Here is a 12,313-nt window from a genome sequence, read left to right on the forward strand (position 1 = left end):
GCAAATTATTTATAACAATTACAGTGATATATTTATGAAGGATACACATTTAGTATCTACAAATATATGTATGTATATATAGTATTATAGTACATATGTATCATGCATCCTCAAGTGGAATCTTTGATTTGCCTTTTAGATAATAATACATATACGAAAGTACGTATGTATGCATGTCTGTACACATGTATGTATCTGTGTGTGTGTGTCTGTGTGAGTGCAAGCAGCTTATATACTTATAGCATATACTATGTATACACACCCCTATTGTATATAGTATGTAAATATCTGTATATATCGTGTGTATGTGTGTGTGTGTGTAGAATGAGCAAATCAATTGTGAGTGCGCCACGCCTTACACGCCAACTCTTCCTATTTCCACTCCAAATACTTAAAATACCCCAGCAGAGGGTTTATCTGACAAACTAAACTTCTATATGAACAATCAGCTGAGTTCTTGACTATAACTCAGTTTTATTTATTTTTTTTTTAATCTACCTACTTCTTGAGTTATTGAGAAATAAATGTAATAAATAACTAGAAATAGTTTACAGAAAAATTATTATTAAAAGAATACACATTTTGTGAAAATAAAAATAAATACACATATGTATAATATAGAGGTCGAAAGTCATATTCGATATGTCATTCGACCAGTTTCATAATTGCCAGTTAATTCAATTTTCGTCTTATATAATTGTATTACTACTTACATATTCTTGAACTGTCATTGGATCAGATCACTTTGCTGGGGTATATTGTATAGTCGGGGCACCGAATATCGCTTTGCTATCATGATTTTTGTTAAATATATTACGCTTACAAAAATACAGATCATCTCAAACTACAATTACAACTCTCAATGACTCACAGTTTTACACAGTTTACTCGTATATAGATCGACATCGACATATAGTTATACAGTTACATACATATTCATAAATATATATAGTGTATATAGTATTTCTTTTTATCATCTTCATCTTTATCATATCCTTCCTTCCATTCCACCGTCCGCTCTGATTTCCCATCCGATTTACTGTGGGAACATTATATATCCTAATACTTACGATTCCAAAACCATTTTCTGCATATACATCGCATACATATATAGTATATATATATATATATATGTATTTGTGCTCAACTGGACTTAATGTTTACAATAATACGTGGTTTTTCTTAATACTTTCATTTTTTGGGGGTTTTTTTTTTGTTGTTGTTGTGTGTACTTGGCAAAAAGCTGTGCAAGCAGGATATTATACACCAAACACAGATCCACACTCGATCCAAGTTTTGAAACGTTTATGCGGAATGGGAATTCAAGAATTCACGGACAACATTGAAAGACTCTTTTGGGAGAAGCTCATAAACGTTTCAAATCCTTCCAACTTCTGTCATCTTAAATGCATTTTAAGCTTAAAATTCTGTTAATATTTGTGCTAAAAACTATATGTATATATAATTTGTTTTATATGTAGTTTTTTTGTTTTTCTCTTTCGCTTTGGGGGGAAATATGCACACATACATATGTATATTCGGGCACACACGCACGCACACAAGGAAAAAAAAAAAGAGGACGAAAAAGAAATGTACACTGATTAACAAAAGTAAGAAAAACAGTCTTTTCTAGGCTTGCTTTGTTTTTTTTTTGTTTTTTTTTTTTTTTTTTTTTTTTGTTCACGCTGGAAACATAACTGTGTGAAAATTGCTTGACTGTCGTTAAATGTCTTATTTTTTGAGTTTTTTTTTTTTTTTTGTATCTTTTTTAGTTTACGCGTAGCTTAGCTTGGACAACATTTTCGAAAAAGTTTCGGATATTTAATACAATATGCTTCAGAGTGCAATTTTATCACCAACAAATACACAAAACATTTACTTGTAATACTAATTTTCGACGGACAAAAAAAAATGTTATTCCGGAACAAATCTTGGGACTTATATTTGCGTATTTGCTGGAGATAATTCAACTCACATGCACATAAATATGATGAAGCTTTTGTATATATGTATATATATAATATAATATCTATAGATGCCTGTATATGTCTTGTATATATCATAAAAATATGTAAATACATATAGTAAATAAAATAAAAATAAGAGAAAAGCAACATCAAAAAGCGTGGAAATGGTAAATGAAATATTATATGGGGCACACGCACAGATTGCAAATTACTAGCAGTAGTATATATGTATATATCTAATCTATTTAATCATCGTCGGACAGATTTGTTGTTGTGAGGAGTGTGGCATTATCCTCGGCACCCTGCTCCTCGATATCCTGCGCATGTTAAAAAAATAGAAAAAGAGAAAAAGGGTATATAATATACATATATATTTATATTCTGTTGATATGTTAAAATCACTATAGGTTTACGCTTGGAAGATTCTTGTTTGTGGTAAAGACCCCATAAAAACCAACTCCTTGAAAAAGACGACTTGCAGCTGTTGTTTCTTTAGCATTTTGTTCATTTTTTGTTTCATGATTTTTTCTTATACAAAATATATTTAGCAATTTGTTGTTACATTCGTTAGGACGTAAAAAACCACACGATCCAAATGGTAACTAACATTAAAAAGTACTCGATAAACATTTCTTCCTCCATCTTTTCCTCTCATTCACTTTCGTTTTTTTGTTTTTTTGCTATACACTTTAACAAACACAAGAACGAAAACACATTTGATTTTTATATAATTTTGATTCATTTGTTTTATGTTTCATTTTTTTTTCAAGCATTTTTCTTTTCATGTTTTCTTTTGTTGTTATTGATGTATGTATAAAAATAAAAAAATTTGTTTATTTCCAAAAAAAATTAAAAAATAATATGTAAAATTATAGTAAAATTAAAAAAAAAAAACTTAAAATGAAATAAACATTTCAATTTGCATAAGTATTTTTACGATAAAAAGTTTCGCTCTATGAGACAAAAAAGAGAGCAACAAAATGTTGTGTGTGTTGTGTTTTTGTATATGATTGTTTTTTTTTTTTTAAATGCACAATAGAGAAAGCCAAAAAAAAAAAGGTTTTGTGTTGTCTAGTGTATAATGTTCATAGCAAAGTGCTGGAGTTTTGAGAGTTCTCTTGATAGTCTGTTGATGTCGTTGTTGTTGTTGTTGTTTTTGTTATCTGTTGATTGAGCTTCTGGAAGTGTGCGGAAGATTTTGTTGTTGTTGTTGTTGCGCTGTCATGCTCTGTCTACTTGAGCTTCTGCTTGACAGGACTGGCCTGATCCGCCTCGGGCAGATCGCTCTCCTTCTTGCGCTTCACCTTCTCCTTGTTGGGCGCCTTCGCCTTCTTCGTCTGTGCCGCCAACAGTTTGGCCTCTCGCTTCGCCTCACGCTTCGCCCTCAACTGCTCGGTGATGAACGAGAACACAAAGTATCCCTGCAGGGCAATCAAGGCGACCAACGCAAGCAGAGCACGCAACTTGTAGCTGCTGCCAGAGGCGCCGATGCCATAGTGCAACGTGAGCACACCAATCACCGAGGTGGCAAAACGCACCAGCACAAACACGGCGCTGTTCACGATGCGAACGCGAGCCAAACGCTCCTCGCGATCGAACACACCGATCAGCTGGAAGATGTGGGCGAGCAGTTCGCTGAAATAGTGCAGCGTCAACAGCACAATGGCCAAGCGTTGGAAGCTGAGCGTGTAGGCCAAAACGATGAGCGTGAATCCGCTAATGGAATGTATGATCTTGGGCTGTTGCTCCTCCTTGGCGCGCACCTTCTGGAAGTAGAGTTCGGGCAGCATATGCAGATAGTACGACAGCTGGATGATGAAGTAGAATTTGTGCAGGAAGCTCATCGCATGCGCCGTCGGATAGCCATCCCAGAGTTGGGCCACCTGACCCAGATAACCTTCGCGCAACGCCACATGAACGCCCCAGACGAAGGACAGCAGATAGAAGGTCACCAGTTGGCCGGATTCGTTGAAGCGAGCCAGCTTGAATTTCGATAGATGCAATTTCTTGCTAATCTTGTCGAGCACAAACTCCTGGATGATGGCATGCATAATGATGCAGGTCAGCGTATAGAAGAAGATTGCACAGTAATCCTTAATTCCGGCCGCATACGTATACGGCTTGCCGTAGGGCAGCTCACGGGACGCCTCCTCGCCGCTGACGTTGTGGTGCAGCGAGATGAAGGCGCTGGCAAATGAGGCCGTCGATTCGTTCATCAGGCCAACGACAAAGACCATGGCGATGCAGGAGATGATGTCGGCATGGTTTTGTATGACGAACTCGTGGCTCAGTATCGGTGGATTTTTGTTGGTCGTCTTGCGACCAAGTCCGGGTTTGATGGCCATGTTCTCCTTGTTGTTGTTGTTTTAGCTGTAAAACGCAAGTTTTGCTTTTGATTAGTGTTTGCTTGGCAAACTCACGATTGCTCTCTCCAGTTCCGTCTCTCTCTCTCTTTCACTCTCTCAATGCGCGCGTTGTATGCGTGGCGCGTGCAACGTCATCAGCAGCAGCAGCTGACGGCAGAGCCATGTGCATGCCTATGCCAAAATTGCCCTGAGAAATCAGTGCAATAGTAGCATACATACACACACACACAACACACACATACAACGCGCGCATACACCACAGAAATTTGCCTTGTTGGCACCAACACGCACACACACATAAATACACACAGAACGCGCGCTCACACGACACAGTGTGAGGGAGTGAGAGAGCAAGAGAGACACACGCACGCAATTTCTTTTTGCTTTTCACTAGACTTCGTATTGTTGTCGTTGTTGTTGCTTACAGGATTGGAATTTTTGTGCAATCTGCTGCTGACGTAGGCGTCCTCCAGCTAGTTGTTGTTGTTTGTGTGTATCAAAAAGAGTTTTGATTTCTTTTTTACACTCTGCCTTTTTGTTGCAGTTGCTGAAAAGCGAAGAAACACTTTTCTTTTTTTCGCTGGTTTTTTGTTTTTTTTTCGTTTTTCCAGTACGCCTCTCTCTGGTCCAGCCGCCTCTGCTGCCTGCCTGCCTCTGGCTTCTTTTTTTTACGTTTAGCTGCTGCTCACCTGTGAGTGAGTGACTGACTGACAGACTGAATGAATGTGTGGCTACGTTTCACCAAAAATGCAACAACAAGAAAAACACAAAAACAAATTATAGAAAAAACAACAACAAACAAAAAAACAACCGCTCTGTGAATGCCAAGGCGGCCTACTGCTAGCCAAAGCAGCAGCAGCAACAACGCGGGCAGCGGCAGAGAGCGAGCACAATCAAAAACTGCCTCAGCAGCAGCAGCAGCACGTCCAACAAAACACAGGCCAGCCAAGTCAGCAGCCAGCAACGGTGGCAGCAACAGAGCCAAAGCAGAAAACACAAAAAAAAAAACAGAAAAAAAACTGCCACGCAAACGACTCTCGGCTCCAACGGCAATAGTGTATCGTCGTCGTGTTGTTGTTGCTGTTGCTGCTGCTAACACACACTACCACTTGTTCACGTTGTCGTTTATTGCCTGCTCGCTTCTGCACACACACAGCTAAGCCAATATGGCTATGCCGGCTAAACACAAGCGCTCTCGCTTTCACACGCCCAGAGCGCCACAATATTATGTTGTTGGGGGGCGCCCACTTTGCGTTGCCGACGACGTCGCGACGTCACGATGTTTAGCCACGATGTTCGTATTATTTTTTTGTTGTTGTTTTGCCGATTCGTTTACGTTCGCGTTCAGTTCGTGTGCCAGCCAGCCGACTGTGACGTGTAATTTGTTGTCGTTTCGGTTTCGGTTATCGATAGCCACAATATGTGCGGTAAACAACAGTTTTTGCAACTCTGTTTACTTGCCATAGGCCATCAGCAAAACGAAGGTTTCGCACTCGCGTGACGTCACAGCTTTTTCTTTTTATTTCCTTTTTTTTGTATTGAACTCACAAATTTCAAATTTGAGTTACCAACAGCATATGCAATTTTAAATAGTATGCACTAAACACAATTTTTACACAATTTCATTTACACACCATATCACTGTGACGTCACAGTTGAAATGGAATAAATGTGTGTACTCTCTGCTTATCAGAGTTGTGGCCATCTAAGCAGATTTGCCACTCACATTAGAGCGCGAACACTTAACAAGTATACGGCGCGTGTATACACAAAATATACGTTAATATTTAAAAATTAGTTTATTCTAATATGATATGAACTATGCAAATTATTCACACAACCCGAATTAATTTCTATAATTATGGTTAACTCGGATAAGCTTCTGATACGGATACAACAAAGAGCCATATTTCTTATTGTAATATTGCTTCTGAATTACTTCATCAACAAAAAGTATACAATATTCAGAGTCCTTCTTTATTTGATCTTGGTTATGCATATAGCTGCTCTGCATTGCTGTACCTTTTTTAAATTCATTTTGCTTAGTATCTAACTGCATGTTAATCCATTTTAACCATTCATCCAAGTTTTTTTTGTTTTCCTTACAGTTCTTTTCTATACTATTTGGTATTTGTTGTAAGGATTCCATTCTTTTTTAATTTTTCAATGAATAATGAATTAGCTGAATTTGTGCTTTTATTTTCTGTAAAGTTGCAGCTTAATGGAATTTTTGGAAAGTAGCAAGAAATTCGTAGCGATGATGTACGAAATGTATTCAGAATTTATAATTTTTGATAGCTGTCTAATTACGGAATAGTCGAACCTGTTCGGAAGTAGACAACGCCTGCTTTATATATATAATATCTTGTATTATATTATATCTTGTATGGTATTAGGAAAATAATTCCCAAATAACCCAAAGTGTTTTTAATTTAATCTTTCTGTTAAATTCAGTAATAGATTAAAGCAAGCTTGAGTAGTAACAAGGAAGTCCTTTAACTTTAAAGCAGAATAAATGGTTGTAGTAGAAATGTATGTACATACGTATATAAGGATTAAAGTTTATATAATATGGTAGTCTAGTATTAATGTTTATAAAAGAGAATAAATGGGTGCAGTGTGTCATGGCAAGTGGACATCGAGAGCACAAAGCTAATCTCCGCCCATTATTGGATGCAGCCATAACAAACGTATGCACTTAGAGTAGTTGGTTGCTTGGAGGTTTCACCAATGGAGCACAGGGAGCAACAAAGGGGAGGACAAGGTTATGCAAAGAGTAATTAAATGCAGTTATACTCACGTTACGATTTCGCTTGCGCACCGAGGAGACGATGGTGCGCTTGTTGCGTGCCACGAGGCAGACCGTTATAATTAGAATCATGCCAATAAGTGCAAATCCAAGCAGGGCGGGCAACAGCACGCTATCCTCAGCCTTGTAGCCCTGCAAAACCACAACGCCAACAACGAGAGAAGAACGATAAAAAAAAAAACAAACAAAAACATTTGTCGAGTTTGTGGCATACGAGGCAAATTAGTGAGGCAAGGTCAACACGTTTACTTACCGACCACTGGACATAGGTGGATGGATCAATATATGCCCAATGCGTGTTCATCCAAGCATTATTGCTCTTATTCTGTGCCACATCCGTGTTGCTAGTAGGCTGTTGTTGTTGCTGTTGTTGCAACTGCTGCTGCTGCTGTTGTTGTTGTTGCTGCTGCTGTTGCTGGGAGTTGCTCTGCGTCTTGGCAAGCACGGGCGGCATTATGGGCTTCTTGGCCGCCGACTTGAGCAGCGGCACTTGAATGATGCGCGTGGTAATTGTGGCGGGCAAGTGACGCAGCGATGGTGGGGCAGCGGTGGCAACTGTTGTTATCGTTGCTGGTGTGCTTGCCACAGCAGCCATTGCAGCTGCAGCAGCCTGTTCCGTTGCCAATGTTGTTGTTGCTGCTGTGGTGCTTGTTGTTGTTGTTGTTGTTGTCGATGTTGTAGTGGTTGTTGTGCTCGAAGAGGTTGTTGCCACAGCAGCTTCGGCTGCTGGTGGTGTTGTTGCCGAGATGTTGCCGACGTTGCTCGGCATGGTCTTGTTGACTTTCAGAATGAACTGCTCGACACCATTGCGATTCACAATCTGCACGGATTTACCCACATTCTGGCCAAGCATTGCAGCACCCAATGGGGAGGCCACAGCTGCAACTGTGGTTGCTGTGCCATGTTGCTGCTGCTGCTGCTGCTGTTGCCTGTCGCTGTGCGTGAACGCTGCCTTCGTTTTGAGGAACCATTCTGTGGGACTGGGCAAACACTCGGCCGAGACAAGGAACGGTATGAGCACGGCGCCAATGATGACGGTGCACACAAAGATCAAACCCAAATAGGCAAAGAATGTGCGACGTTTGCGTGGCGCTCCAGCGTTCCGTTTGTGGCAATTGGCGGACGGCGATGACGACGACGATGACGCTGAAGCGGATGCTGCTCCTGCTCCCGCTGCTGCCGAGGATGAAGCTGAGGATGACGAGGACGCTGCCAGGCGATTCTGCTTGCCTTCGATGCGAAAATCATCGTTCTGCGGCAATATCGTGTATTGCAAACTGTTCTCGCCATGTCGTATCGTTTTGTACATTTTGACCCGATTTCCGCTCTCGACTCCCTTCTATACTATATGGATATATTTGTAGGTATATATGTGTGTGTATTTATATATAAGCTTTCTATATGTTTATGCGATTATTACTGCAGTTTTTCTTTTGTTGCTTTTTTTCGCAAACTGTGCAGGACACTTTATATTTTTGAAGATTTTTCCGTTTTTTATTTTTGGGGTTTTTTTTTGTGGAGCCAATTAATTTGCAAATTGCTTGTTGCCAATTATTGTTATTGTTGTTGCTGCTCCTGCTGCATGCTTCTCGCGCACTAATTTTATGTTTTTATTGATTAAGCGTTTTGTTGTTTTGCCAGCAGGCTCGAAAAAACTACACAAGTTTTGGCGCAGTCGCAATTCGCATTCTGTGCTGCAGTGTTGGAAAACAGCGCGTAACGGTAAATACTACACACTGTCTGCAGTGTTGCACAACACTCGCTGACAGTGCTTGCAAGCTGTCGAGCGTCACTCGCAAAGCTGCATACATACATTTTGTGAGGTGAAAACGTTTCAAATTTTAAAATTCACAATTCACCACAGTTAACTCAAAATGAAGAAATTCCTATTTAAATGCAGTTTCTATACACATATAATTGTTATGATATATATTTTGGGTTCGAATTTGAAAGTTGTTTATTGTTGTTTGTTAATATTATTAATAAATTTCATTAATATTTCAGTGAGCAAACATTCAATATTGAATACTAAACTTAAAGTTTATATTATTATGTATAACGTAAATAATGAAGATTATTTATTTAGTCGTGTTTTGGATTTTTAAAATTGTTACTTGAAAAGCTATAATATTTTTAAGCTACACATTTTTTTTTATTTTGTATATCATGAAGACTATTTTTGTGTTTAGTAGCCGCATGAATGTTTTAAATGAGCACGTGGACAAAAGCTGCTTGTTATACACCACAATGTACATGAGTTGTGAAAAACATGCCAAGGACTGTCATTGAATGACTCATTATATTAATAAGAGCTTTTGCTGACAAAAGCTCTTCGATTTGGTCACTTTTTATTTCATGTAATAACTCACGAAAGCATAATAAACTTATCACGAAATGCAGTGCATAAACGAAAAGTGCTGACAAGAGCTAATTGATTTTCACCACACTTAGGCTTACCCAAGTTATATGGGTATTAGATATATATTTAATTTAAACGGGCTTTACAAAAAAATATCTGATTTAATTCGTATTGATGGCATGCCATTTTATTCGCTATTGACTTGAAAGCCATGTAAATAAGAGATCGTGATATGTGGCGCATAAACTTTTGTGCAGTGACAAAAGCTAGTTGCTTTAATATATTTACATGATAAATGAATACGATGTAACGATTTGGAAATATTTCGATATTGCCAGCGTTAACTTGGAAATATTCTAGAGATGCAGACAAAAGCTGCTTGCTATTTAAGAGTAGTTAACAATTCGTGAAATTGCGTTGCGCATAAACCTATGATACAAGTCAAAAGCTAATCGCTTTGTGCACGGACCAAAGCTGTGTGTCAAACGGAATTTAAACAATAAAGCGCGAACCAATAACAACTTTTTTTTGCAATCCTATCATAAATCAACTATATGTATATATAAAAATAAACTTTTGCCAAACAGATTTATGGCCTTTGGCAATTGCAGCATTATTCAATTGAGCAATACGTATCGTGATCGAACGTATAGGCATAGGATAGACTGCGACTGATAAGACTTCGCAGACCCCGTCGATAAGTCTTGGGGCGGCCTCAAGAGCGTCGTCCAAAAGTGGCTTGCACAGTGAAGTGGGGTAAACGCAGGTGCGGAACGGTGCGGAACGACAAACTGTCGCGTTTATCGCCACAACTTGCCAAAGAAGTCAATATGTGCAAATGCAATGGGAAACGGTCAGTCACGTAAAGTCCATCAAACGGATTGGAACATGTACATTCTAACGATAATCTGCCTGAGCCTGGGCCTTGTGGTCGCCCTCCTCAGCCTCGCCATGCTGCTGCTGAGCCGCAAATCGATGCTCATCTTTGGCAAATACCCCTGCAAGGGAATCTTCTATTGGCTGAAGTACGGAATCGCGCTGCTGGTGCTGCGCCACCTGCGCTATCGCATCTACAAGCGCAACGAGGAGCTGCTTAGTTCGCCGGCGCATCTGGCCACCTTGGATCGCCCGCAGCCGCTGACGAGTGATCCCAAGAGCTACGATGTCGTCAGCTTTGTGGCGGCTAATGCAGCGGGCCAAAAGCTGATGGTAACGCTGGAACGACGTCGCCTGGGTGTGCTCAAGGCAGCGCTCTATTTGTGGCTGCCCGGCGAGGGTTTGTACAGTTCGCCCAAGCTGCCGGACATGGTGCACTTTACCACCGATGGCAAGGAGGAGAGCAGTGAGTTCAAAGGCGCTGGCTTTCACATCTACCCCGAGCAATCCATGCGCAGCTGGCGACTCAAATACGATGGCAAGTTGGTCAAGCAAGAGAAGGAGCAACTGTTGGATGTGCAGCTGGATCTGAGTTTCACCAGCACAGCGGATCACTTCAACTACAATCGGGACTTGAGCTCATCCCTGATTGCGGACTCGATAGCACGGGAGGCGTGGAACGATAGCTTCTACAGCATGCTGAAGAGCGTGGGACACATCGTGGAGAAGCGCACACATTACGAGCAGAATGGCGAACTCGCCGGCAACATTGTGCTCGGGGAGCGTCGCCTGGCGTTGGAGTTGCGCGGCTTTCGGGATCACAGCTTCGGCACCGAACGTTGCCTCAGCACGATCAATCGCTATGTGTACTTTGCCCTGTTGCTGGACGATGGCAGCAGCATGATTGTGGGCAACCTCAGTCAGCCCTCGTTCTTTTTGTCCTCACTGAAGGTGGGCTATGTGCGTACTCCCCGCGGCAACTATCAACCGATCACGGCCAGCAACTTTGAGCTGTACTCCTATGGGGAGCGTGGCACTCCGCCACAGCATCAGAACTTCATCGTTTACACCGCGGAGCAGCAGTACCTCGTCCAGATTCGAGTGGAGCACAGCGCTGTGCGTTATGTGGGTGGCGATTGGGAGTCCAAGGTGTACAATCAGTTTGTCGCCTGCACTGTCAATGGCATTCCGGGCCAGGGGCATGCCGAGTACCTGTATCGCCACAACGAGGGACGACCGGAGACGGTGGCTGCCCAGGATCCCAAGTGGTATCAGCGCATCAAGCGCTTTGAGCGCAGTCTCAGCAATATGGATTTGGTCAACGAGACTGAGGAGTTTATATTCTAATTTATGCTAAAGATGATTTCCATCTAATTTGCTTAAGCACACACACGTACTTTACTCTCACATCAAACAATCATTTATATTAAACATATGTGATACATTTTCCTTTTTTTTTTAATAAAGCTAGTTTAAAATATAATACAAACTCTTATTTAACGATTAGTCATCGTTTTCAATTGCTTTGCAACATTCTTAAGCGTCAATTAGATAATTTTGTTTTTTTTTTTTGGAAATCAACAAACAGATTTCATAATAAAGCTGTCAAATATGTGTAAGCGTGAATCAGTAGATCTTTTTGAGTTCTCATTAACTTGTTTGATTTATAGCATTCCCCGAAATAAAAATACCGCCAACTTTCATGAAGTGGACCACTGGCAAGCACTTGAAATAATTAAAAATACAATTGTCATGAGGCACTCGAGTTGCCACCGCTACTTAGTTAGTTAGTTAGTTAGTTTGGTTAGTTAACATAGAACATGCATACATAGATGATAATGGGGCCTGCAAGGGATTTGCGTGCTTATAAAAAATCTGGGGATAAGATTACAGAAATATTTTGGGATTTTCTAGCAATAAATATTATATGAAAGAA

General features: G+C 40.4%; 3 protein-coding genes across 3 annotated transcripts; 1 reads left to right on the forward strand and 2 right to left on the reverse strand.

The window, feature by feature from the left end:
• Positions 1-604: 604 nt before the first annotated feature.
• Positions 605-8,802, reverse strand: LOC117578259 (putative uncharacterized protein DDB_G0282129). The gene is made up of 3 exons (XM_034263680.2): positions 7,396-8,802; positions 7,134-7,274; positions 605-2,284 (listed from the first exon to the last, which is right to left on the reverse strand). Exons 1-3 carry the CDS (start codon positions 8,449-8,451, stop codon positions 2,213-2,215), a joined length of 1,269 nt encoding a protein of 422 aa, XP_034119571.1. The 5' UTR covers positions 8,452-8,802; the 3' UTR covers positions 605-2,212.
• On the reverse strand, positions 2,598-5,686 carry LOC117578261 (translocating chain-associated membrane protein 1). The gene is made up of 3 exons (XM_034263682.2): positions 5,440-5,686; positions 4,759-5,064; positions 2,598-4,337 (listed from the first exon to the last, which is right to left on the reverse strand). Exon 3 carries the CDS (start codon positions 4,310-4,312, stop codon positions 3,200-3,202), a length of 1,113 nt encoding a protein of 370 aa, XP_034119573.1. The 5' UTR covers positions 4,313-4,337; positions 4,759-5,064; positions 5,440-5,686; the 3' UTR covers positions 2,598-3,199.
• A 1,533-nt stretch (positions 8,803-10,335) lies between the features above and the next one.
• LOC117576383 (uncharacterized) lies at positions 10,336-11,791 on the forward strand. Its single transcript, XM_034261095.2, has one exon. The coding sequence runs from the start codon at positions 10,345-10,347 to the stop codon at positions 11,722-11,724; it is 1,380 nt and encodes a 459-aa protein (XP_034116986.2). The 5' UTR covers positions 10,336-10,344; the 3' UTR covers positions 11,725-11,791.
• The last annotated feature ends 522 nt before the right edge of the window (positions 11,792-12,313 follow it).

The sequence above is a fragment of the Drosophila albomicans genome, chromosome X (genome assembly GCF_009650485.2).
Source record: "Drosophila albomicans strain 15112-1751.03 chromosome X, ASM965048v2, whole genome shotgun sequence".
NCBI classification, from domain to species: domain Eukaryota; kingdom Metazoa; phylum Arthropoda; class Insecta; order Diptera; family Drosophilidae; genus Drosophila; species Drosophila albomicans.